This window comes from Numida meleagris, chromosome 2 (assembly GCF_002078875.1).
Source record: "Numida meleagris isolate 19003 breed g44 Domestic line chromosome 2, NumMel1.0, whole genome shotgun sequence".
Lineage (NCBI taxonomy): Eukaryota > Metazoa > Chordata > Aves > Galliformes > Numididae > Numida > Numida meleagris.
The window spans coordinates 142,338,763-142,362,677 of NC_034410.1; the positions used below are offsets into that span (position 1 = coordinate 142,338,763).

The 23,915-nt window shown below is 38.9% G+C and overlaps 1 protein-coding gene across 8 annotated transcripts in view; it reads right to left on the reverse strand.

Annotated features, from left to right (window-relative positions):
* The window catches only part of FAM135B (family with sequence similarity 135 member B), a 194,086-nt gene that overhangs the window by 93,126 nt on the left and 77,045 nt on the right, over window positions 1-23,915 (reverse strand). For all 8 annotated transcript variants that reach the window (XM_021387042.1, XM_021387036.1, XM_021387040.1 and 5 more), the window contains one exon: window positions 14,115-14,194. In XM_021387042.1, coding sequence (XP_021242717.1) covers window positions 14,115-14,194 — 80 coding nt within the window. The remainder of the gene's footprint in view (window positions 1-14,114; window positions 14,195-23,915) is intronic.

The window sequence follows — 23,915 nt, forward strand, 5'->3', positions numbered from 1 at the left end:
GTGCAATATCTTTTCTTCTTTTCTTTAAGAGGAAATAAGAAGTCACAACGCCATCTTTCAGTTACATGCTGGTTTTCATGTGCTTTCATTTGCCACTCAAATGTCATTCAGAGCACTTATAAAATACATCCACGAAACAGATTTTGCAAGGTTGTAGTCTGCAATACTAGAGTAAAAATAGCATGGCCCGTAGTGGCTGCAAGGTAACTTCATCACTTTCTCCCTTACGCAGAAAGATGCAGCAAGTCTACTGCTCTACTGATCTACTCTTGGGCGCTACTTGGAAGCACATTTAAATGGATGCAGAGCAATTTCAGGGAGTTTATGATCTTACAAGTGAAGAGTGTGGTGATAGCACATTTTTAATGTGCACTATAACTTCACCCACACGGATGCAACGAGAAGATCAAGTTACATGGTATCTGCAGTAGAAGGTGACCTTTTAGTACCTGTTTGTAAAAGCTAAGCATGCAGTTTTGAGCCTTGTTGTTTTCCACAGAATGTAAGCTAATGTACTGCATATTTTTATGCCACTAGGTATATAATTTAGAATCAAGTGAAATCAGAAGTTTTTGTAACGCTGATCCTTAATCTAGCAAAATTCTAAGCTGGTTCTTATTTTAAAAAAATGAACAGAATCCATTAAAAAAAAAAGAAGCACTTTTTTCAAGCTTCAAGTCACAAACCAGCATTTTGCTATGCAGAATTTTACAGCAGCCACCAGAGAAGGTGTCTGCTTTTAACAGATCAGGTCACATTCGGAGGCTTCATATAATACAAATGAAGTTAAAGAGTGATACTGTCAAAAAAAAAAACATGAATGAGGACCCAAATGTACATGAATCTCGATGCAGAAAAGAAGAAAACAAAAATTTGTGGGATTCTTTTTTTCAGTCTCGCAAATATCTTGCAGCTGTTGAGCCATTAGGTTTAATATTCCACTTCATTTGCTTCCTAACTAATCATGCCAGTGCAAAGACAATGCAGACTGTTCCATCTTTCACATAAAAGATGTGAGTTTTACACAAAATCAAAGACAAAAAGAGAATCATAGAATATCCTGAGTTGGAAGGGACCCACAAGGATCATCAAGTCCAACTCCTCCACACAGGGCCACCCAAATATCAAACCCTACATCTGAGAGCACTGTCCAAATGCTCCTTGAACTCAGTCAAGCTTTGGATCATGACCGCTGCCCTGGGAAGCCTGTTCCAGTGCCTGAACACACTCTTGGTGAAGAACTTTTTCCTGATATCCAATCTGAACCTCTCCTGTCATAGTTTCATGCCATTCCCTTGTGTTCTATCACTGGTCATGAAGGACAGGAGAAGACTTGACTAAGTCTATAAACATACACATTACATTACTGCTTTATGCAGAAATCTAAGGAAAGGAAATGGTAGGTTCCAGCATTACTCGTGTACACACCATTAGGGAATGTACGTCTAAAGAAGGAATAAGGTTGGGATCATTCTTCTGCTCTTCAGTATGTTACACAAAACTCAGGTCTTGTAGTGGGCAATTAGAGGAAGGTTCAAGGCTGCTGTTCAGACCAGACTCGTTCTTCATGCAAACAGATGCTGGTGAGCAAAGGCTAAATCAAAACCGGGGATTTCCTGTGAGGACACGTGGTCCAGTGCCAGGACCAGTGAACCATCAGCATTGCTGTAGGAGGTTGGTAGGCACTGCTGGACAAGCTGCCTACAGGAAGTCTCAAAGGTCCTGCTACAGACAGGATACTGAGAGAGATGAGAGCACCCTTACAAAACAACCTTTTTTTAAGGGCAATGCACAGATCATCAGTGAGAAAGTGATTTGACTCTAAACAGAGTTTTATACCATCACACACAGACCTTCTGTGCAATTTAAGAATCAAAATGAAATCTAGGGACTTAAAGGGTAATCCCAGTCCAGGAAAACTGCTTGTGCTTAAATGGATCCATTTATTTACTGACTTATTTCTTCTCACACATAATGGATAAATAAGGCAGCAGTAAAAAGAAAACTGCAATAGCTGCATTCAAATCCACACTTTTTGTTTATGCTGGTCATAACAATTCCTACTTCTTTTTGCCTCCTTTCAGCAATAAGAAGAACATCAAGAAGGTGAAAACCATCTAAAATCACAAGAGAAGCAGACATCAAATCTCTTCGATTACAGCTGCCAAAAAGGCAATGGGTGTTCCATTTCTGTTTGTTATAAAAACTAATTCATAGAAAGCAGGCCAACCATTTCTTTCAAGTGGAAAAAAGTCTCTCTTAAAAATTAGCCCTGAATATCTTTCTACAAAAATATGTCACAGTTCAAACACTAGAGTTGTGCCTTGTGTATGAAGCACTGGCTGAGGTTCTAGGGCTGAGGTTCAGAGGGCATCAGACTAGCTGTAAAAAATGGTTCTTTCTGTAAATAAAAGAAGTAATGAACGAGTTGAGGCTGTTCAGCCTGGAGAAAAGAAGGTTCTGGTGAGAACTGATGGAGAACTTTCTGTATCTAAAGGGAGTCTATAGAAAAGAAGGGGACAGACACTTTAGCAGAGTCTATTGTGATGGGACAAGGGGAAATGGTTTCAAAATAAAAAGGGAAATTGAGAATGGATATAAGGAAACATTTTTTTTACAATAAGAGTAGTGAAGCTCTGGCACTGGTTGCCTAAAGAGGTGGAGGATGCCCCATCCCTGGAGATTTTCATGGTCAGGCTGGATGGGGCTCTGCGCATGCTGATGTAGCTGTAGGTGTCCCTTGTTCATTGCAGGGGAGTCGGACTAGGTGACCTTTAAAAGTTCCTTCAAACTCAAACGATTCTATGGTTCTATGATCTCCGTCTCATCTTGACATCATTACTTTACCTGGGACATAAATTTTCTGCTGATGGATGGTTTTGAATCTCCTGATAAAGGGTATAGCTTTTTAGTTGTTTGGATCCTGTTGTTTGTCTTACACATTTGCAAAGTTATTGTCATTCATATAATTGCAACTTTGAAGAAGTACCATCATTTTACAGATAAGACAGAGACAAGGACACACAGTTTGTCCTTCTGTCTATGTCCCCTGTTTCAATCTGTAGGCCACGAGACTTTTCAGGGCAGTCTCTGCCAGTGCTATTAATGGGAAATTAAACCAACCAGCGCTCCTTGGCTGGAATATTAAATTAAGCAAATATTTCTGAAAAGCCCATGTGTACACTTGAATGCACAAAAAATTCTCTCATTTTTCTAACTTATGATCACATCTAATATCTAATGCTAATCTTCAGGGCTACTAATCATAGAGCAATGTCCTAGACAACTTTAAGAGCACAAAACGCTTTGCTGAACCTTGAATTCAATTCCTGATTCATCAAAATTCAATCCTGACTACAACTTCCTGGTATATTGTCTGTCCATCTACCAAATATATGGTGAAAATATAATCATATTTTTAGTCTTATAAAATATAAATAAACCACTATTTACAAGATTTCAGTTATTTTTCAATTAATAAATCACTGTGACATTCCAGAAGGAAAAGCATGAATTCATTCAAGCACATTGCCCTTGTGCTTAACTGTTTTCACAGGGCAGCCGCTTGAGTACTGTGCAAACATAATTCTTGTTGGACAAACTGGAACCAGGTATGTAGAAAAGTTCAGATTTTTTTGTTGTTAGTGCTGGAATAAAGTCTTAAGAAAAGAAAATGAAAGTTGATGTTGATCTCACACCAGAGTCTTCTCCCATTTTTTTTTTTAGACTGAGAAACTATGCTGAAATATTATGCAAAATCCTGATCTAGCTGTAGATGTCCCTGTTCATTGCAGAGGTTGGACCAGATGATCTTTAATGGTCCCTTCTAACACAAACAATTCTATGATTCGATGATCATTTCTTATTGTCTGCTGGGGTAGACATAGGCACCACTTGCTCTCTCTGTTGCCTGATGCACCTTTTTTGCTTTTTATTATTACTTCCTCATTTGCATACAGACATGAAGCATACAGTGCAATCATACTCTTTTTGTGACAGCGTTTTTACAAACACAATGGAACTGTCTTTCTCTGCAAAAGTTCCTGCAACTTCTTTTATAGTAAATGGAAAGACATAGGGATGATTCAATTCATCATAAAATAGGCACGTTAAATTACTCCCTCAAATTACTTATTTCTTTATTCTGACTATAAAGGAAGCCTGGCTGATTAGCTTAGGAGGAGATGCTCTCAGCAGAGATATCAGCAGTTTGATAAGATGATTCCTACACTTAGTCATAGGTTCCCATGGCTGCTTCCACCTCACAGGCATAACTCAGGTTGCAGATTATTTACTGCCTCCCGTTAGAAGACAAACCAACATATAAGACAAATATTTCCTGAAAATATCAAAAACTTGATAGAATAAGGTTTGTTCACAAGATTACATATAAATAATGCAAGATATTCTCACTGTGCAAAACACCCTCATGGAAGAACAACCAATATCATCTGTAACTATTAAGAGTATGTACATATATTTCAGATGATGAATATAAGCTGCTTGTACAAAACTGTCATCTATTTATCTAAGGATATTTCACAGAGATCAACACTACCACTGCTATTCAATTGATGAGGCACAGAGGTGAGACACGGCTTGCCAACTGTAGTGCCGCTAACAGGGGACAACTACTCTAGAACCCAACTCTACTGCTTTATCCCTCAAATCCTACTGTTGACAATCCTCTGTCTCCTACAATCACTAGGACATCCCAATACTCCCAAGAAGCCATCACTCCCTGCAGCATTCCTATAAAGGTTCATTGACCAGAACACTGAGGCATAACAATAGAATCATAGAATCATAAATGTTGGAAAAGACCTCTAAGATCATCTAGTCCAATCATCCACCTACCACCAGTATTGCCCACTAAACCATGTCCCTCCGTGCTACATCTACACTTTTCATAAACATCTCCAGGGACGATGACTCCACTTCCTACCTGGACAGTGTGTTCCAGTGCCAAACTGCTCTTTTTGAGAATAAACTTTTCATAATATCCAACTTGAATCTCCACTGGTGCAACTTGAGGCCATTACTCCTTGTCCTAAAAATTCACCATCGATAAATATTTTTAGAGAAAGTCTTAGAAGTGCTTGTGGTCCTCATACAAAAATAAAATTGCATCTTCCTGAATTGTTTTCATTTAGTTCTTATTACTTTAGACTCTAAAATCACTCTGCTCAGATGTTTGGTGTGGTCTCCAGAATTACCTGCTAAACATGAAGGTAAAGCATACGAAGAGACCGAGGTGACAGACTGTGATCATGATGGGCTAGCTCCTTATTGCGAAGCCCCTCTAATGCATGGCTGCAGACACAGCTCCTCAGTATGACCCCTCACCCTCTTCAGCACTTTGGACACATGGAAGATCCCCCCTTTAACAGGCTGTTGATAATCTTGAACAAAGTAACCTAAGCCCTTTTATTTGTAGGTTGAGCTAGTAAAAATATATCAAAACAAGGACAAGTAATGGCTTTAAGCTGTGACAGGAGAAGTTTGGGTTGAATATTAGGTTCTCAGAAAGAACGGTGAGGTATTGGAACTGGCTGCCTAGGGAAGTGGTGGAGTCACTGTCCCTGGAGGTACCGATGTGGTGCTTAGGGACAAATATTAGTGGACAATATTGGTGGTAGGTGGATGGTTGGGCTGGATGATCTCAGAGGTCTTTTCCAACATTAATGATTCTATCGCGATTCTATGATGATTTTCTGAAGGTTTGAAAACTCTGTTGCTGAAGCTTGAGAATACACATTCTTCAGCAGAGGAATACTCATGCAGATCCCCTATTAAGCTAAAATAAGCTGAATTTGAAAGTGCCAAGACAACATTTTTCAGGCACAAATCTTTCCAATGCATCATCATTTTCCTATTTCAATGTTTGAAGAGACTCAATATAGTTTTGAAATATTATATTTAGCATATCTATATTTAGAATAAATGCAGAAGTTATATTTGGATTAAATAATTTCTAAAGGAGACACTATTATTTTTAAATTGCTTGATCAAAAAGTTCAGAATGTTTTCTCCCTTAGTGAGACTTTTAATTAAAGCTGCACATTTCTAAGATGAATCTTTTATCTTAACTTTGCCTTTTGACACTTCCAATTAGCCTCCTTGAAAGAATTAAATAAAACAGCCTCTCTACCAATACATTGATTCAGTGAGGATAAAAAGCAAGACAACCTATTCATTTCCTTGTATGAATGATCCTAGTATAAATGTAGTCTTATCACTGCACTGTCCTATAACCAAGGTTCATTTCTCAGATGTGCTGACATGTGGGATGATAGAATAGCTTAGTATTTATCACCAGCATAAAATTTTGTCAGTGCTTTCTTGTTTTGTTAAAAACTGTTTGTTAAAATGTTTTGTTAAAAAATGTTTCATTGTTGTTTTCAAACTCATTGACAGTTCCCTAAAAGCAATGTTCAATTATAGGATTCATTTCTAAAAATAATTTCAAAAACTTAGGTTAGCAAATATTTGCTTTTTTTGTCACCTAACTGTGTAGCAGACCCTCTATATATTTATTTGAAATATTAATTCAGATGAGAAAATTCCCCAAATAAAGCAAAGAATATCAGGAAGAAACAGTTGTCTGGATGCAATTACTCACTGAATTAGTGAAAATAACTATTCAAAGTTTAGGATGGTGGTGGATATTGAGACACTTGCACAGTCGGACTCTACATTAGACAGAAAGCATCAGGGATCACTGTATGGAGAAATTAGAGACATGTAAGTAATCCTGTAATGGAAGATAGCTCTCTGAAGGTCCAGTTCTCACCATAGCAGGAGGGCTGAAAAATCTCTTGGGACTCCTTCATCATAAAGCTAAAGGCCACTGTTGGCCTCAAGTACCGGAAATATGATGTGGGTACTCTGCACCTGAAGAACAGATTTCTGTTTCTACCAGACCTTCAAGTGGGTCCTGATGATGAATTTTTTTTCTCAGACACATTGTCCAGGGAAAAGAACCCTGTGGATTGTATTGGTGCTTACAAACCCTTTCTAGTTATAGCATTCTCTACTGATCATGGTCAGTTTGTGCTCTGTGCATCTCAATTTTAAATGCTGTTCAGGAACTCCAAGACAGTGGTCTATTCCACTGCCTCCCTGCCATCTACTGTACATGCACCAGCTTCTAGCAAGAAGGAAGGCAAGAAATATACCTGCACATTTCAATCTAGAAGCGAAAATGTCCCAGTCACAAATATCCCTTTCCAGTTTCCATCCGTTGAGCCATAATGTAAAGCTTTGACTGGAAAAGCAACAAGACATATGCACAGAACTAGCACATAAGACAAGGATATCTTTTGTTTCATCTTTTTTCCTGTGTTCAGGTAAACATTCTGCTCATTTACTTGACTGTCACTGAATTCTGTTTTGCTCACTGAAATATATTCCTGTGGAGAAGGACTAAGGGGTCCCGACAGAAGAAAAGCTTGGCACAAGGTCAAGGGAAATAATTGTCCACCTCTACTTACCCTTGAAAGGCCCCAGCAAAAGAAAGACATGCAGCTGTTGGAGTGTGTCCAGCAGAGGGCCACAAAGATGATGAAAGAGCTGGAGCACCTCTCCCACTAAAGAAAGGCTTAGGATTTGTTCAGCCTGCAGAAGAGAAAGCTGGCTATGGGGACACCTCATTGCAGCCTTAAAGGGAGATTATAAACAAGGTTGTGATCAACTTTTTACATTGTCCGATAGTGATAGCACAAAGAGGAATGGCTTTAAACTAAAAGAGGGGAGATATCAATTAGACGTTAGGAGGAAATCCTTTGCTCAGAGGTTGGTGGGGTGCTGGCACAGGCTGCCCAGAGAAGCTGTGGATGTCCCATCCCCGAAAGCGTTCAAGGCCAGGTTGGATAGGGCCCTGGGCAGCCTGAGCTGGTGGGTGGCAGCCCTGCCCATGGCAGGATGTGGGGAACTAGATGACCTTTAAAGTCTCTTCCAACCTAAATCTTTCTATGATTCTATGATACCAATTCTTAAAATTTCTGAGTGTCTTTTAAGGTCTCATAGGTAAAAAGGGTTTCTAAAACAACCCATCCCCAAAGTAACTCCTCTAACAACAAGGTTTTCTTCAGATAAAATTCGTATTTGTCAGATATGCTTTATTTTACATATAAAATACATGTTTATTTCAGATTAATTTAACAAGCCTTGAAAATAAAAGCTTGTATTTGCTAAAATTTGAATCTCTGGCACCATTTCTCATGCTTCAAAAACAGTACACTTATCTTCACTTAATGGAGACAGAAATTACCTTTCAAAAAGTTATTGAAACTAATGACTGCAATTTCATACTGTTCCATAAGTTATGGTGCTGTTTCTTCTTGCTCTAATGAGCAACTGACTACAAATGCCTGTTTTGACTGTATTAAGACACAGTTTATAAGAAAAGGTTTTTTTATTTAAAAATTAAGGCAAAATTCCTTCAACTGAATCTTCTTTGAGATGTTCAAACCGTAATCAAGAAATTAGGATCAGTAATTGCCTATTAAAAATAGACATAAATAGTTGGTCGACAAACATAAATATAATTGCCCCTTGACATTAGGTCTGAGATAGTCACAGAATTAATATTCAATTTATAGAAAAAGGCAAAATTGTCTTGTAGGCATTTAATGTGGGCGATCAGGAACTGGTCTAGCAAAATTCAGGCACAGGTTGCTGTAATGTCCTTCATTTTCTCATATTCTCTTCTAGTTTCCTTTCCTCACATCCCATTTAAATAATGCTAATTTTTCCTTGACGCTTAATGTCAGTTATATCATTTTATAAGAAATCATAAAACCATGTGTGCATGAAACATCTCTACAGCATCAATCAAAAGTGCTAATGTGTAATAGCAAATATCACATCTTGTCTCCACTGCTTTCTTGGAGATAACTACATGTCAGTGGTTTATGGGCTGGTTCGGACCAGTTCCATGACTAATGGGGCGAAGAGACGCATGGACCCATGCCCTGGGAAAGGGGAAAGGAGAAAAGGTAGGGAGATTGGGCCTAAAAACAAACAGCAGCAATGATCTGAGGAGGAAAGCTAATTTACTAAAAAAGATATTGAAATGCAAAATAACACAATATAATACAATATAATTGGAATTGAAGCTAATAAATCAAATAAAGTGAGAGTGTCCAAAAACTGAAGGCCTTACTCTAATGCTGAAGGCGAGATGTCTAGGGAGCAGAGATGCTGCCGAGACAGAAAAAGGGACGTCTCGTGATCTGCGTACAGTTTTATCTTTCTCGATGAACGGAAAACAGAAACAGAACAACACAACGTCCTCTGGGGCATGTAGTTCTTCATCTCTTCTATCAACGATCCATGGAACTGGAGCATTAACTCTTTAACTCCCAGTGCACTACATGATGTTATGATGTGGAATACCAATAATCAAAAATCATAAAACCATGACATTAAAGAAACACACATTCCTTGTCTCTCTTTGGCTTTCTGCACTTAGCAAAGAACCCAATTTAACTGAGTAAAATTAGGTGTGACACTGCTATAGCCTACTAAAGATTAGACTGATAGGTAACGATTTTTCTTAAATACTTTGTATTTCTTGTCATATTTTCAGAACAAGTTGCCAAAAGTATTTGTCTGCTTAGAAAGTCTTCTTAAAAGTTGTCCATGTGGTGGTTCTGCAGGGGAGAAGCAAAGAAAATCTGGACACAAATCAAAGTCCTAAGTAATTTCTTTAGTTCTAAACTATGATAAGTAATTCTTTTCTAATGTTCACATAAGATTTTACCCTTGCAGCATAAACAGAGAAGCAGCTACTCGTTGTATTGTATGAGAATAAGATACAGTGGATCTAAAACAGTTCATATAGCAAAATCTTACTGCAACTTTCACTAATAAAGAATATATCTCTTTCTAAAAAGTAACGCATCGAGGTGGTGCGTATTCTACTGCAAAACACTGCAGAGAAAGCTCAGAATTAAACCTTTTTTGAGATTTGTCTTCACTGGCTTCTTCAACAATGTAATTCAACTTCCTTCATTTACCTCAACATATCACCTTCTTTAAGAAATCTCCACCTATATTGATCTGGTCTCCACTGCTCTCCACTCTCAAGTGGTACAGGAAATTAAGATAAAAACAGTTAATCTTAACTGCTTCAGACCACTGTTATTTCTCCCAGTAATTTCACCAATGATCTTGTGTGCTTATGGGCAAATTTTAAAATAAAAATGTTTTAAACATGTGTTAAAGATAAGCTCCTTGTATCTTGTATCTATAGCCTGGAAAACACTTAATGACTGCTTGTTCATACTTCTACAAATCCTCGTGCTAAAATTTATACAATTGCCTAAACACTTAAGGAAACACTTAGGGAAGACATTTAGCCTATAATGAAACAACTCAGCCAATGAGTTAATTATACCAATATGCTTTCACTTTCCCAGCTCCTTTGACTGTTTGTGCACATTCAGCCTAATGTATGCTGCAGGTGGACATCATCATACCATGATTTTAATAAGCCACTCTGATGAAAAGCACTAATGGGAAAAAAAAATTCCACTCAAAAAGGCGTTTTTAGAGTTTGGCTTTAAGATACGTCTACATCAGCTCAGCCCTTCAGAACTGATGCTGAAACTGATAAAGTACGAGTCATTAGCAAGAAAAAGCAGTAAGCATAGCTTGCTCTTCATAAGCCAAAAGCAGGGCGCATCAGTCATGATTCCTATTCAGAGACAGGAAGCTAAATCTCATGGGGTTTAAAAACCAACATGAGAGAAACCAAAGACTGTCCTCAAACAGCCTTGTTCCCTTTCTCCTTTTCAGCACTGAGGAAGACACTAGTCACCAGTCTACTCTTGTCTTTAAGGAAATGTATCACACTCTCTTCTCAGTGGTGCATAGCAATAGGACAAGAAGTAATGGCCTAAAACTTGAACATAGGAAGTACCATGTTAACATGCAGGAGAACTTATATGTGGTAAGGGTGATGGAGCACTGGAACAGGTTGACCAGAGAGACTGTGGGGTATCCTTCTATGGAGATAGTCAAGACACATCTGGACGCCTACCTGTGCGACTTATTGTAGGGAACCTACTCTGGCAGAGGGGTTGGACTCAGTGATCTTTTGAGGTCCCTTCCAAGCCCTGAAGTTCTGTGATTCTGTGACGAATAATGATTAGAGGTATTAAATAATCGTATATATTTTTATGCATTTATATTTACATGCATGTATGTACATGCTGCAGTCTGAGTCAACACAAGCTGATGTGCAGCCTTAATGATCTACATGGCCAAGCTATGGGGGATACATTCATTCAATGAAACTGGTGCTCAGCACAGTTTCCTATTTTTTTAGCTGGTGTTCATAGCCACAACACACCAGGATGCAGCAAACTTGTGGACCATGTAGCAGCTCATTAGAGCTCCTGTACATCTTGCTAGTTCTGCCCTGGGCATGCTGGCAACTGCTACAGACTGGCTTCACTTCTGCTGAATTCTTCAGAACTATGTCTCTTCTGATTATGCAGCTGAAAATACCCAGCAGGAAGCAATCTATACATTGTTAATGCCGTCAGACCCTACAGTTTTATTGTAAATCCCACATACATTAATAAAAACTAAATGTTGCATGTACTGGAAGAGAAATATTACTACTAATGATTTCTAGAAAGTTTCACTTAGTTCTCACAGATGCTAAGAACCTGATAAGGAAAAGATGAAAAAGATTTTGTTTACACCAAACTCAGTGAATCTCAATGACTTTGCCTTCATTCTTTTTGGTGAGTTAGGAGTTTATTCAGTATATGAATGCCCCATCCCTGGAAATGCTCAAGACCAGGTTGGACAGGTCCCTGGGCAGCCTGATCTAGTGCCTGATTTAGTGGTTGGCAACCCTCCCCATGTCAGGGGGGCTGGAACTGGATGATCTTTGAGGTTTCTTCCAAGCCATGCCATTCTATGATTCTGTGATTCTATATAACGCCACCCTGTAGTAGTATAGTACTACTTTGATAGGGATGTCTTCTGGAAACACTCACAGAAATGTAATTAGTATAACTATCCCAGCTATGCTCAAACTCAGAAAGTGTTCATTGGCATGAGAATGAAAAGAATATTACAGCCTCATTGCCATTAAGTTCAGTCCCATTAAATAATGCTTTCTCACAGACCTATGAAATCAATTAAGAAGTACTTGCATAGATAGCCAAGAAAAAACTATTTGAAGCTTTAACCCCCGTCTTGATGTTAGCCCTATTAAAGCTATTAAGCTCCAGTCTGGATTTCATTAGCACTGTGCAAGTCAGCAGCTAATTCTGTAACCACACCGCCTGCCTCGCCTCTCTCCTACTCATGTTTAATATGAATTGTTTCAAGAAGCAGTGAGAGGAAACAGGACACTGAGGTGTATCAGGCAGAAGAAAATACTGACCTGACTAAAATGCAAAGAGAGAAAATTGTTTGTTCTTTAAATAAAATTGCCATCCTTTGTGCTATACAGAACAGGAGTAGTTTTTTTTGTTTCTTTGTGTTGTTTTTTTTCATAGAAAAAAAATTCTAGTTATATTTCATTAGTTCTACACTGCTTATGCCAGAAACTGCTGGAAATTTAGGACATTTAAAGAGAATAAAGGAACTCTATGGGATTCTGGAGCTATCAAGAGCAATCTTTACTGGAACAAAATGAAAAATCATTTTCTTATTTCCTGGGGGATATTTCATACAAAAAGGTATATAAAAACTGAGCTAGATTTTTTTTTTCAGAAACAATTTCTTTACTCAAACTTTGAGTAAAGAACTTTGACATCTTTAATTATTTGTCTTTTATACAAATATAATTTGTATAATTATTTTATATTTTAATGTATAATTAAATCTTAGTTAACTGAACTAGACTTTAAAATTGCAAAAAATATATATTTTTATTTTATTTTATTTTATTTTATTTTATTTTTGGAAAAGACCTACAAGATCATCCAGTCCAACCATCCACCTACCACCAATAACCCCACTAGACCATGTCTCTCAATGCTATATCTAAATGTTTCTTGAACACAAGAGACACTTCCTATTAAAGGAAGTGAACATTTAACCCATGAAAGAATGTTAAATTGGATCAGTTCAAATGTAAAAAGTAAAAATGTGTTTTTTTATTATATTTTATGTAATATTCAAACTCAAGAACTCATTAATCTTGCATTCACAGTTTTTCTTCCTCTCTGAGCAATACTGAGTGAAAAGGAGTCTATTGGCTTTTCTGCACAAGCTGACATTAACACTGAAACAGTTTTCATCCAGGAATCTCATAGAACAGTAAAACAACCCCTTCCATTGTCAGCAAAAAAGGTCACATATAAAATAAGAAGGTGCAAATTTCCACTGCTCTTCTGACATGGAATTCCAACAGAGAAAAGTCAGTTTAAATTCCACAAGTACTTACAGTCTATGCTGGTAACAACAATGTTGCAATAAATTAATTGGTGCGTTGTTAATTGGTGCAATGTGTGTCCAGAATTGTCAAAATTATGAAGATACATATAGAGAACATCTAACAGAAAACTCTGCAATAGACCTACAGTAGGACGACACTTTATCAATAGATACCTTTATACTGAAGATTATATATTCAAGACTGCATCAGTTTCCTCCAACCTGAACTTGGCTGTGGATTTGGTGAGGTTTCTGTCAACGCTCACTACTGTTCATTAAATTAGATGCCTCTGTAGGGCATCAGGGAGATATCACCCAATGTTATGTACATTTTTACAGCAAGAAGTGAAGAACTGTCTTTGTATTAACAGTTTTCCCACTGTCTACAATTTTGTTTTGCCCGTCTTTCAGTCCCAGCCCAATTCATAAGGCTCCTCAGGTTTTGCAATGCCAGAAAAAAAAAAAAAGTCAGATATCTAAGTAATATCTGGATTGCACAGTGCTCTCCTGGACCAATGCTGTACATCTCAAGTCTAACTCAGTAACATCTCACACCAGAATCAAGTCACAAGCAGCCACAGATCATCAAGAAAATGCAGGTCAGACTCTGAAATTCACAGCTGTCCTTCACTCATTCCCCATACACACCATCCGTCTCCATGCCACACCATCTCCAGTAATGTCCCAGTCCTCAGGGACCAGTTTACCTGTCTGTCCCGCAATTGTAGCAAACAGCCTGTGGGGAATCCTGGATGGGATCTTCAGTCCAGCTCTTATCTGGTAATACCTGAGAAGAAAGGATTAGAAATGGCATGCTGTTACACAGTTGGCTTGATCCAACTTAAAAATCTTTGAGAAGACATCCTGGGCATCCACAGAAAACAGAAGTCCATACAAGAACAGGGATGCTCAGAAATATTGAGCCTTCTGTTCTGCTGCATAATTTTAACAACAGTTATAATTTATACTGATATTAATCAGGATCGTCCTATTTTACAGCAGTCTGAGTGGACATGGAGACCAAATGTGAGACTGATAAGGAAAGGCTGTGAAAAGATCTTGGCTTCCTGTACAGAAAAGAGGAGTAGACAAAGATCTGTGGTAAAATGCAGTGAGATCAGACAAAGAGTGACAAATATTTAATACAAAGTAAGAAAAGAGGAAACTTCTGTGGAAAGAAAACAAATGAGCTAATCTCATACCCAGAAAAACTCATTTTATACATAGGGATTATCATTATTCTGTCCCATACTGTAGATACTGTACCTTGAAAATAATGTCAGTAGCTTTAATCATATCTAAAGCAGTTGTGTTCTAGCCATTTGCCATTCTGTAGGTGATTCTTATGTTAAGTGGAGGATGACAAAAGAGAAGAAAACATCAGCAGTTTCACCAGCTTATTACAGAAGATGCAGGACACTTCTGAAAGTTTGAAAACATGAGCTCAGTCCAAACAGAGGAACAAACTTAGGGAGATTTTCCCTCATCAGCACTTTCATAAGCAAAGAATAACAGGCAGTGCATAGAAGCTCCCATGTAGCACAGGACACCTCTGTTTCTTTGCAGCTCTCCCACTGAGCTGCTGAAAAACCGTGCCAGTTTCCTCTTTCTTTGCATTTTCCTTCCTACAGTGTGTTTGGCCTATTCATTTATAAATTCCTCACAACAGGGTTATCTCTCAAGTGGTTGGAGATATTTTCATCCTGATTTGTGTTCAGACTCTAAATACAAAAATTAGAATTGTAAAGGTCTATCCTGAAGACTTTAAGACAGCTGAATTACTTCCTCAGGAAAGTGCATACAACAGTATATGGAAATGAACTGTTAGAAAGCCCAATGATCTGTCAATTGCTGAACAGCCAACAGCTCGTAGAGGTTACACTTACCAATAAAATCTTTACTAGGGATGTGAACAACTCACATATCTCTCTGTTGAGTTAAAAGCTGAAGGGGTTTGATGAAGAGAGAAAAAAAATCTTTAGTGGAAACTCTCTCATGGCCCCCTCATGTGAGCAGAAAGCTCACCTTACCCTACCTAATCCAACTTGCAGGTCCTTGTCCACCTGGACAGAGTCCCAGCACAAACTCTGGCAATTTTCGGTATCCATTTCAGGAAATAACTTGGAAATAAAAACTCTGCATTTATTCTTCAGTTTTCAGAATTCTAAACACACAATATCCACTTAAAAACACTGTCAAGCAAATCTTAACTGTGTGATCTTTCTACTCCATATGCTGTTCTTACACAATGGTGGGAGCTCTGACTTAATGCTATTGGTGCTGATTTCTTCCAAAACAAGCGCAAGAATTACGTTGTAAAACTTTTTACGTTTTCATTGTTTAACTGAAAAAAATACCCTAATTGGTTTATCCACAGTCCAAGCATTTCAAAATCCCAGCAATATGGTATTAGTGGATTTCCACAGCAGTGAAATGGGATAGTACTCAGTACGGAGATATTAATAATGTGTTACTTCATGCCACTTCCAGTATACTTATCTAAGAATAACTTCTTATAACTGTCTGGTAATTCTTTTAGATTTTTGCCTCATGGAACTGTGATGGATTTTCTTTGGCTAAGGGTCTCTCTCAACCACTCTCCTCAGCAAAACAACAGGAAAAAATATTGCAAAAAGTCTTGTGAGTCAAGATAAAGACTGGGGGGTCAATTACCAGTTACGATCACTGGCAAAATAGACTCACCTTGGGGAAAATTAATATGATTTCCTGCCAATTTGGATAGTGAGATACAAAACCAAACATTAAAACAACAACCTCCCTCCATTCCGTGCCTTTTTTTCCCAGTTTCAACTCCACTCCATCACTCCTGACTTTTCTCCATCCCCTTGAGTAGCATAGGGGAAAAAGAATTGTAGAATATTCTGAGTTGGAAGGGACTGACAAGGATCACTGAGTCCAACCCCTGGCTCCACACAGGACCACTCCAAATCAAACTCTGTGTCTGAGAGCAGTGTCCAAATGCTCCTTGAACTCCAGAAGCCTGGGGCCATGATCACTGCCTTGGGAGCCTGTTCCACCTCCTGATGGAGAACCTATTCCTAATATCCAGTCTAACCTAATATCCAGTCCATAGGCTATGTCTGGCACATGAGAAGTAGGCTAGGTGGTATCTCTCTTTGAGTAAACAGATAATAGTGTTGTTGGTTTTTTGTGTGTTTTTTGTTGTTGTAGTCACTGGATGCTATTTTTAAACAAGAACAGTGCAGAAAAGCTTATTTAGACTTTACTAAAGTAGGAAAACCATGGAAAATTGCCAGATAATGAGGAACAGGTGCTGTGAAGGAAAGATGAGGAAACAGCAAGCTGATTTCAAGAAAAGATCTAAAGGAACTTGGCACACAACTCAGCAAAACACAGCAATCAGATCCCCTCTCTATCTATAAATACACTGAAAGGAAAAACATCAGGAAGGAAGAAGGGGAGTAAGGTACAAGAAAGTACAACATTGGCACAAGAACAACTACATATAACTGTCCATGAAAAAATGCAATTTAGAAACAAGAAGTTGTAGCTGGCAAAGGAGCAAGGCTATGAAACTTTCCCCTAATAGAAGCAGGGATGAAAAAGCCAATTTGTTTTTAGGGGAAGCTCAGTAAATTTCTGAATGATTTATAGGACTTGGATCCTTCCCATCTGCAGGGCCAATGTTATTTACGTAGGCAGTCTGTACCAATCCAAATCTCATCTCTCCTGTGAGACTGTCTGCCTATGTCACCCCAGTAGCGATGAATTTGCCATCATCACTTTCACTGGCCATTTGTGAATTGCTCATCTTTAAGAGCACTGATAATTTGAATGTTAACTTTGTTTTTCCATGCCAGGATACTCATTAATCCCTAATGACCTGTACTGACTCACCTGGGGCTCTGACGTTAGAATGTCCCTTGGAAGCCTGACTCCACTAAAGGATGTGCTGGGTTATACATCCACTCCTTGCTTCTCCCTTTGAAAAGTCAGAGCTACTAGCACCTTTCAGCTTCTCAGCACAGTGGTGGTCAGACTTCCTCTCAGGAAAACCAGTGTCACTCTCAGATGTTAACTGCTCACTTAATGCTCAGGCAAGGTGCAGAGGTTTGTTTCACTGTCTGTTAATTGTTATTGTACTGAAATGCACAGAGGAAGTATTTAATTTTAAGTGAATCAAATGTTTTTGCTTTGGATAGCTCATCATGTCATCTCTAGTGATTTACAAAAGACAGTGCCTAATCCCAAAGGACTCACAACAAAAAAAAGAAGAAAAACACAACCAGGGAGAAGGCTGGTACCAGCCTTGTTTCTGACACTTGAACTCCATCCTGCCATTGCTTACTCCTCTCTGATTAATGCCAGAGCATCTCACATCCCAAGGTGCTGCATACTTGACTTCCATTGCCATTGACAACAGTAGTGGCATTATAGAGACTAGCCTAAGAAGGGATGGTGAATCTGAGAGAAGCAATTTGGTGGATAATATTCATGCATCTTTCTACCAAACAAGATCACTCTCATGAGAAGCCCTGAGAGACTGCTTCTCCTATCTAGTCATTCCTTCAGCATGGAAAATAAGAAGTAGCTCATTAACAATGCCACAAGAACCAGATAAACTTCATAGCTTCTGCTTACGTTGAATTATACCCGACCAACTCTAAGGCTTAAAATTTCATCCTGATATAGGCTACATTTTAATGAATAATCCTTAAGCTAGTAAATACTGCAAACAAACTGACTGCATGCTGAGTCCTGTCATTCAGCCCAGAGATCCTATCGCTTCTCAGACCAGTTGCCCTCCAGCAGACCCTGTCAGCAAAACTTCTCTGTTGAATTGCTGCTGCTAGGGAGCTGTGGCAGCACACTGTTTTGGAAAACAATGAGGAAGACAGACTGCTTCACAAGAATAGCATGAGACCTCAAATCTCTATCCAAGAAATAACATCACTGGCTATAAGAGGAGTTTAAACTTGTTGTTTTTCTGCAGGAAAGAATGTACATTCCGCCTCTGCTAACATTAGTAAGCCTTTTTTGTCTTGTGATGATGATTCCCAGATGAGGACTCCCAAATATGTAGCAGGTAGCTATATATTCCAGAAGATTTTCAGGGTCAGATGAAACAACTGTAATTATCTAGGCTGATTCCTAGAAAAATACAGCACCTAGGATTTTACTGAATAATCAGCCAGAAAAAAACTACAAGAAGCTATTATTTCCTATACAGACACTAGGGGCTGAAAAAAGGGCCTACCTGCAAATTAGCTTCCTGCTGAAAACATGAAAATTAAAAAGCAATACTTATCTGTCTTTCAGGTGTCTTTCTGTTTTCCCATCAGTAAGACAAACTGGAAGCATTGGCATGAAAAATTTTGTAACTTTGCATCAAAAAAAAAGATATTTCTTGCACATGGCAAAAAAAGGTTACACATTTGACAAGTCAACAGTATCTCACAGATCTATACAGTGCACGAGTCAAATAGCAGTGCATTGTCCATCCTCTGTTCCTTACTGTCTATTTTGCATTGGATTTGGATAGCATGTGGATTTTGCTGGGTTCTGTACCGTATTCAAAGAATACAGAATAAGAGAAGGTAATAATTTTCCACCTATGACAGAGGAAAGAGATGCAGAATCATTAGGGTTGAAAAAGACCACTAAGATCATCTAGTCCAACCACCAACTCATCCCCATCATGCCCACTAAACAATGTCCCTAAGTGCTACCTCTACCCTCTTCTTGAAAACCTCCAGGAACAGCAATTTCACCACCTCCCTGGGCAGCCTGTTCTAAAATCTCAACCACTCTGAGAAGAAATTTTTCCTAATATGCAACCTGAACATCCCCTGGTGCAGCTTGAGGCCATTACCTTTCATTGTACCACTAATTACCTGGGAGAAGATGCCGACCTCCACCTCACTGCAACCTCCTTTCAGGTGGTTGTAGAGAGTGATAAGGTCTCCTTTCAACTTCCTCTTCTCCAGACTGAACAGTCCCATCTCCCTAGGCCATTCCCCATAAAGCCTGTGCTCCAGACCCCTCACCAGCTTCACTGTCCTTCTCTAGACATGCTTCAGGGCCTCAATGCCTTGGCTGTTGTGAGGGGCCCAAAGCTTAACACAGCATTCAAGGTGTGGCCTCACCAAGTACAAGTGCCAAGTACAGGCAGACGATCACCCCTCTGCTCCTGCTGACTTCACTATTTGATATAAGCCAGGATGCCACTGGCCTTCATGGCCACCATGGGTAGCCCTGCAGGAGCAGGGTGTTCCTGAAGGGCTGCAGCCCAGGGCAGGGCCCAGTGGAGCAGGGCCATGTGTGAGGAGCAAGGAGTGTGATTAGCTTATAGCTCTTCTTGATTATATTAAATGCATTATTATAAAAAAAAAAAAAAAAGGAAAATAATTCCTGTTCTGTTGTATTCTGAAGTGATTTTAAAAATGTATAAAACTTAGATGTAAATTTGGAAGCTAAACTGATAGCTTATTTCAGAACAACTCATTTGTTGGATTTTTCTTTAGAATCTACACACATCTACAAACACCAATCATTATATTTTTTCAATGAAATGATATTTAAAAGAAACCTTTGTGACCGGCTCTACCACAGGATCCCAGCAGATGGGTGCTAAAGAATCCCAGAAAATAACAGAGAGAACATGTCACACAGGAGCTACCTGTAGGCTGTCGGTGCTTTCTCCCAACCTTCATCACAATTTCCACTAGCAGCATTACCTTCCCACTCTTTTGGCAGCAGGAGGAACAACTTGGACAGCTCAGGGCTCCTGCCTGAAAAACTTCTCATTTTGGAAACCTTCAAGTAGAGGTGGCAAGACAAAGGCTTTCCTCAGCCCACGGTGCTTTGTCTTACACAAATACTGAGTGAGGTGACAGGTCTAGTGGGGAGCTACTGCCATAATGTCCACAGCTGTTGTGCCAGGACACGACAGCAGGTTAGTCAGACACAACTATCACACTCCAACCCAGACTTCCTTTATCACATCAAGTTTCCACAATTCCCAGCACAGAATTATCCTCAGGCTCTTTAACTTTTGATGAAAGCAGATCTCAAATTAATAGAAAATGAGAAGAGCAATCCATATCCTCCTTGCAGTGTAATAATGTAGCCCTCATCTCTAGCTTGAGGGCATAGTTGGTATACTGCAAACTGCCTACCTACAAGGAGGCTGTAGATGCAGGCACAAGTAGGCAAGTGAAAAAGGAAATTTTCCAATTGTAAACGTGTGGCAGCCCTCTTTTTTTCTTTTTCCTTTTTTTTCAGAAAATCCTGTTTTAACAATAAACTGTGTTAAGCTTTGTAAACCTACAGTACTTGTGTGATTCATTATCATCCAAGCAAACAGATGCAAGGGATCTAAGGATCTTGCTGAAGATGCTTAGCATGTCCCAGTGTATAAGAGAAGAGCTTCCATGCTTCAGTGTGTTACTGAACCAGAGCATATACTTGGCTCTTGATACCTTTGACACAAGGCTTTCATTTGGATCCAGGTAAGCCACAACCTTGATCATTTTTATATTTCTAGCTTCTTGTACCTTTTCATCAGGTCATCTCTTCTCTGCAGAAGCTTGCAACTCTATAGGCCATAAAAGCTCCAGACCCTGCATCTCTGCAGCTCTCTGACAATTACACCAACCAGCACTCTTTACATCTCCTTTTATACTCACCTCAGGGGTTCTTGCCCTTTCACGCTCACCAAGGTAGCAATACTGTCTTTTATTTGGTCCTATATCCATACTCTTAAAGTAATCAGCTCTTTTCTTCCATTTCAGACAAATTAGAGGTGAAGAAGAGCAGGTAGTGGAATGATGAACAGCAGAGTAAAATGAAAGTAGACATGCTCTATTGTTGTCAAAGAGAGGCAGGCAAAGGAAAGGGCAGAAAAATTAGGACCCTAATAAGGATATGAGTACTTATATTCTTTTCTCAAAGGCAATGAGAAACCTTGGAAACACGGTTTAATTTAGTCTCAGAGTCAAGTAGTAACATTTTTCAATCTGTTCTTAAATTATATGAGCAGCTAGAGATGGAGAGATGTTCTGGTTTTCTCTCTGAAGCATCTGAAATATCTTACACTGAAATAATCTTAGAGAGATAAGTAACTCTTAGCTGTTCTGGGTGTCAAGAAGAGACACTCTATAAAAATTATTTAATAGATATAAAAGGAGCTGAATGATCCTGAAGGTCATTCTCTTCTTTCTTAATTCAAATGGTTACATTACATCTTCTTCACAAGTATAAGATGTACAGCCAGATAAACATGGTGACTCAGGTGACTTCTAAGTTTTTCTGTAATGTTTGTAAACTGAGATGTATATGCAGGTGTTTAGATCTGGAAGTGACAACAGAAAATGATAACCAGAAGATGGCTTCTCAAAGGCTGCTCTTTAAAACAGTATACAAACCTTTTCATGGTATGATTCACATATCTTCCCAGAAGACTGAAAGCCAAAGTGATCTTGCAAACTCACTGGAGACATAATGGAAATATCTAACCTAGCAGACCAGGAGAGATTTTTCAGTTCATGCACCACCTGGCAGTTGTCCAATCTCAAATGAATACAAAACCTGGGCATCTTCCAGCTATTGCCCCTGAGCTTGTTTCCAAAAGAAGGAAGCCTGGGAACATGACCAAGATGGAGATGCAGGGTGATCTGACGCACAGTCAGTCATGACAGAGTGACTTCATTAGCATGCAAGGCAGGAACAACTGGTGTCTTCTACCTGCACTTCTGTAAGGCACTGACATAGTCTCACAAAACATCCTTGTCACTAAACTGGAAAGATATGTATTTGAAGGGTGGACTATTCAGCAGATAAGGAATTGGCCAAATGGCCACATTCAGAGAGGTGTGGTGAATCGCTCGATATCCATGTGGAGCTTGGTGGTGTTCCTCAGAGGTCTGTACTGGGACCTGTACTGCACAATGTCTTTATTAGCAATATATACAGTGGAACTGAGTTCACTAAGGGGAGGGAAGGAGGAGAACAAAGGTTTTCCTCAGAAAACCAAACAAAACAACACAAAACAACACAAAATCTTTTGAAGAAGCAACATTTTCCCTTACAAAACTGCCTAAGATGTTTGAAGTGGTCTGAGAGAGAAATTTCCTCCTGTTCTCTTTTGAAGTTTAGTTCCCAGAATTCACTACAACTTGACTTTGTCCTGTTGAAGAGAATGGAGTTGCCCTGGTTCAGCTCTTTAGAAAGCGTGGTTCTACGTTCAGAATGACAGTCTTTTTTGTGAGGGTAACACCTTTGACATGTAAGTACAGACTGGGACATGACTGCGTCTTACATGGTACAACTAAAATAAAGCACAAAAAAGGCAGCATTCTGTATTCTAAAAGATTAAAGATATTAGTACAGAATCAAAAGTGAACATTTACACAACCATGAAATGCAGATGTCATGGGATTTCATGAGTGAAAAAAACAGGTTTTCTACAACAGGTTTTTTCCACATCAAGATTGAGGATGACCAAATCATTGCCCTCTAAAGAAATGCATCTTCTCCTCCTCCTCCTCCTTCTCTTTATGCCTTTCTACTTATTTTTATTTTTCCTTCTTTGGCCTCAGATTTTCTTTTCTATTGTCTCAGAAAATGGGTCGTCTCTATTTCCTCCCACTCACTCCATACAAATAAAATTACTAAATGTGGGAACTTACCCAAATTTACCTATTTTTCTCACTGAACCATTGGCAGTACTGAAGAAACTATTCCCCCTCTTCCAAGAAAGTTGAATACTTTCTTCTAAAAGTATGCTCAGTGCTGGCACAAACCTCACAGCTCTGGAGATCAAATTTTTGTTTTTGGTTGAATGGATTCATCATTAACAACTGCATCAAAACTGCTCTGGAATGGTTTTGCCAATACAAGTCCTCTCTCCTTTACAGAAAGTCTGTACAGAATAGTGAATAGAGCCTTGATTCCCAACTGCTTCATGAATCTGCCGCCTCTGCTAAAGCTCTGACCTTCTTTCTGAGGTAATCCGCAAAATGTTAATCATGCAAAAACTCAGAAAGAGTTGTTCCAGAAATTGTAGAAGTTTCTTACAGAAGACTAAATAGAAGCAGAGAAGAAACAAATTATACAACGGCAGGGGCAAATGATATGTCCATCTGAGACGCTACCAAATCCTGGAGGTGCCTGGAGTTCATAGCTCCTTAAGCTTACATGAGTGGTGTCTACAAAATGGTTGCAAATAAGCTCTTTGTGTGAGCAGGACCTATTTTCTAAATTACTAGAAATAAAACCTACACTCATCTTCCATCAAAATGCACAAAGCAAATACTCCTCAATAATCATACCTGTTCAGACAAAGTCATTAAAGAGTCCTAGAGAAGAGAGTGCTAACACACTTTTCTGCGGTTATTTTGTAACCTAAGTCTCAGTACAGGGGGTCCAGTTCCCTCCTATGTCTGACATCATCTGTGTCTTTTATCTTTTCTGTGCTTTTCCATATGGTACTGTTTTCATTCCTGCTGAGGCTCTTCCTGTTTTCA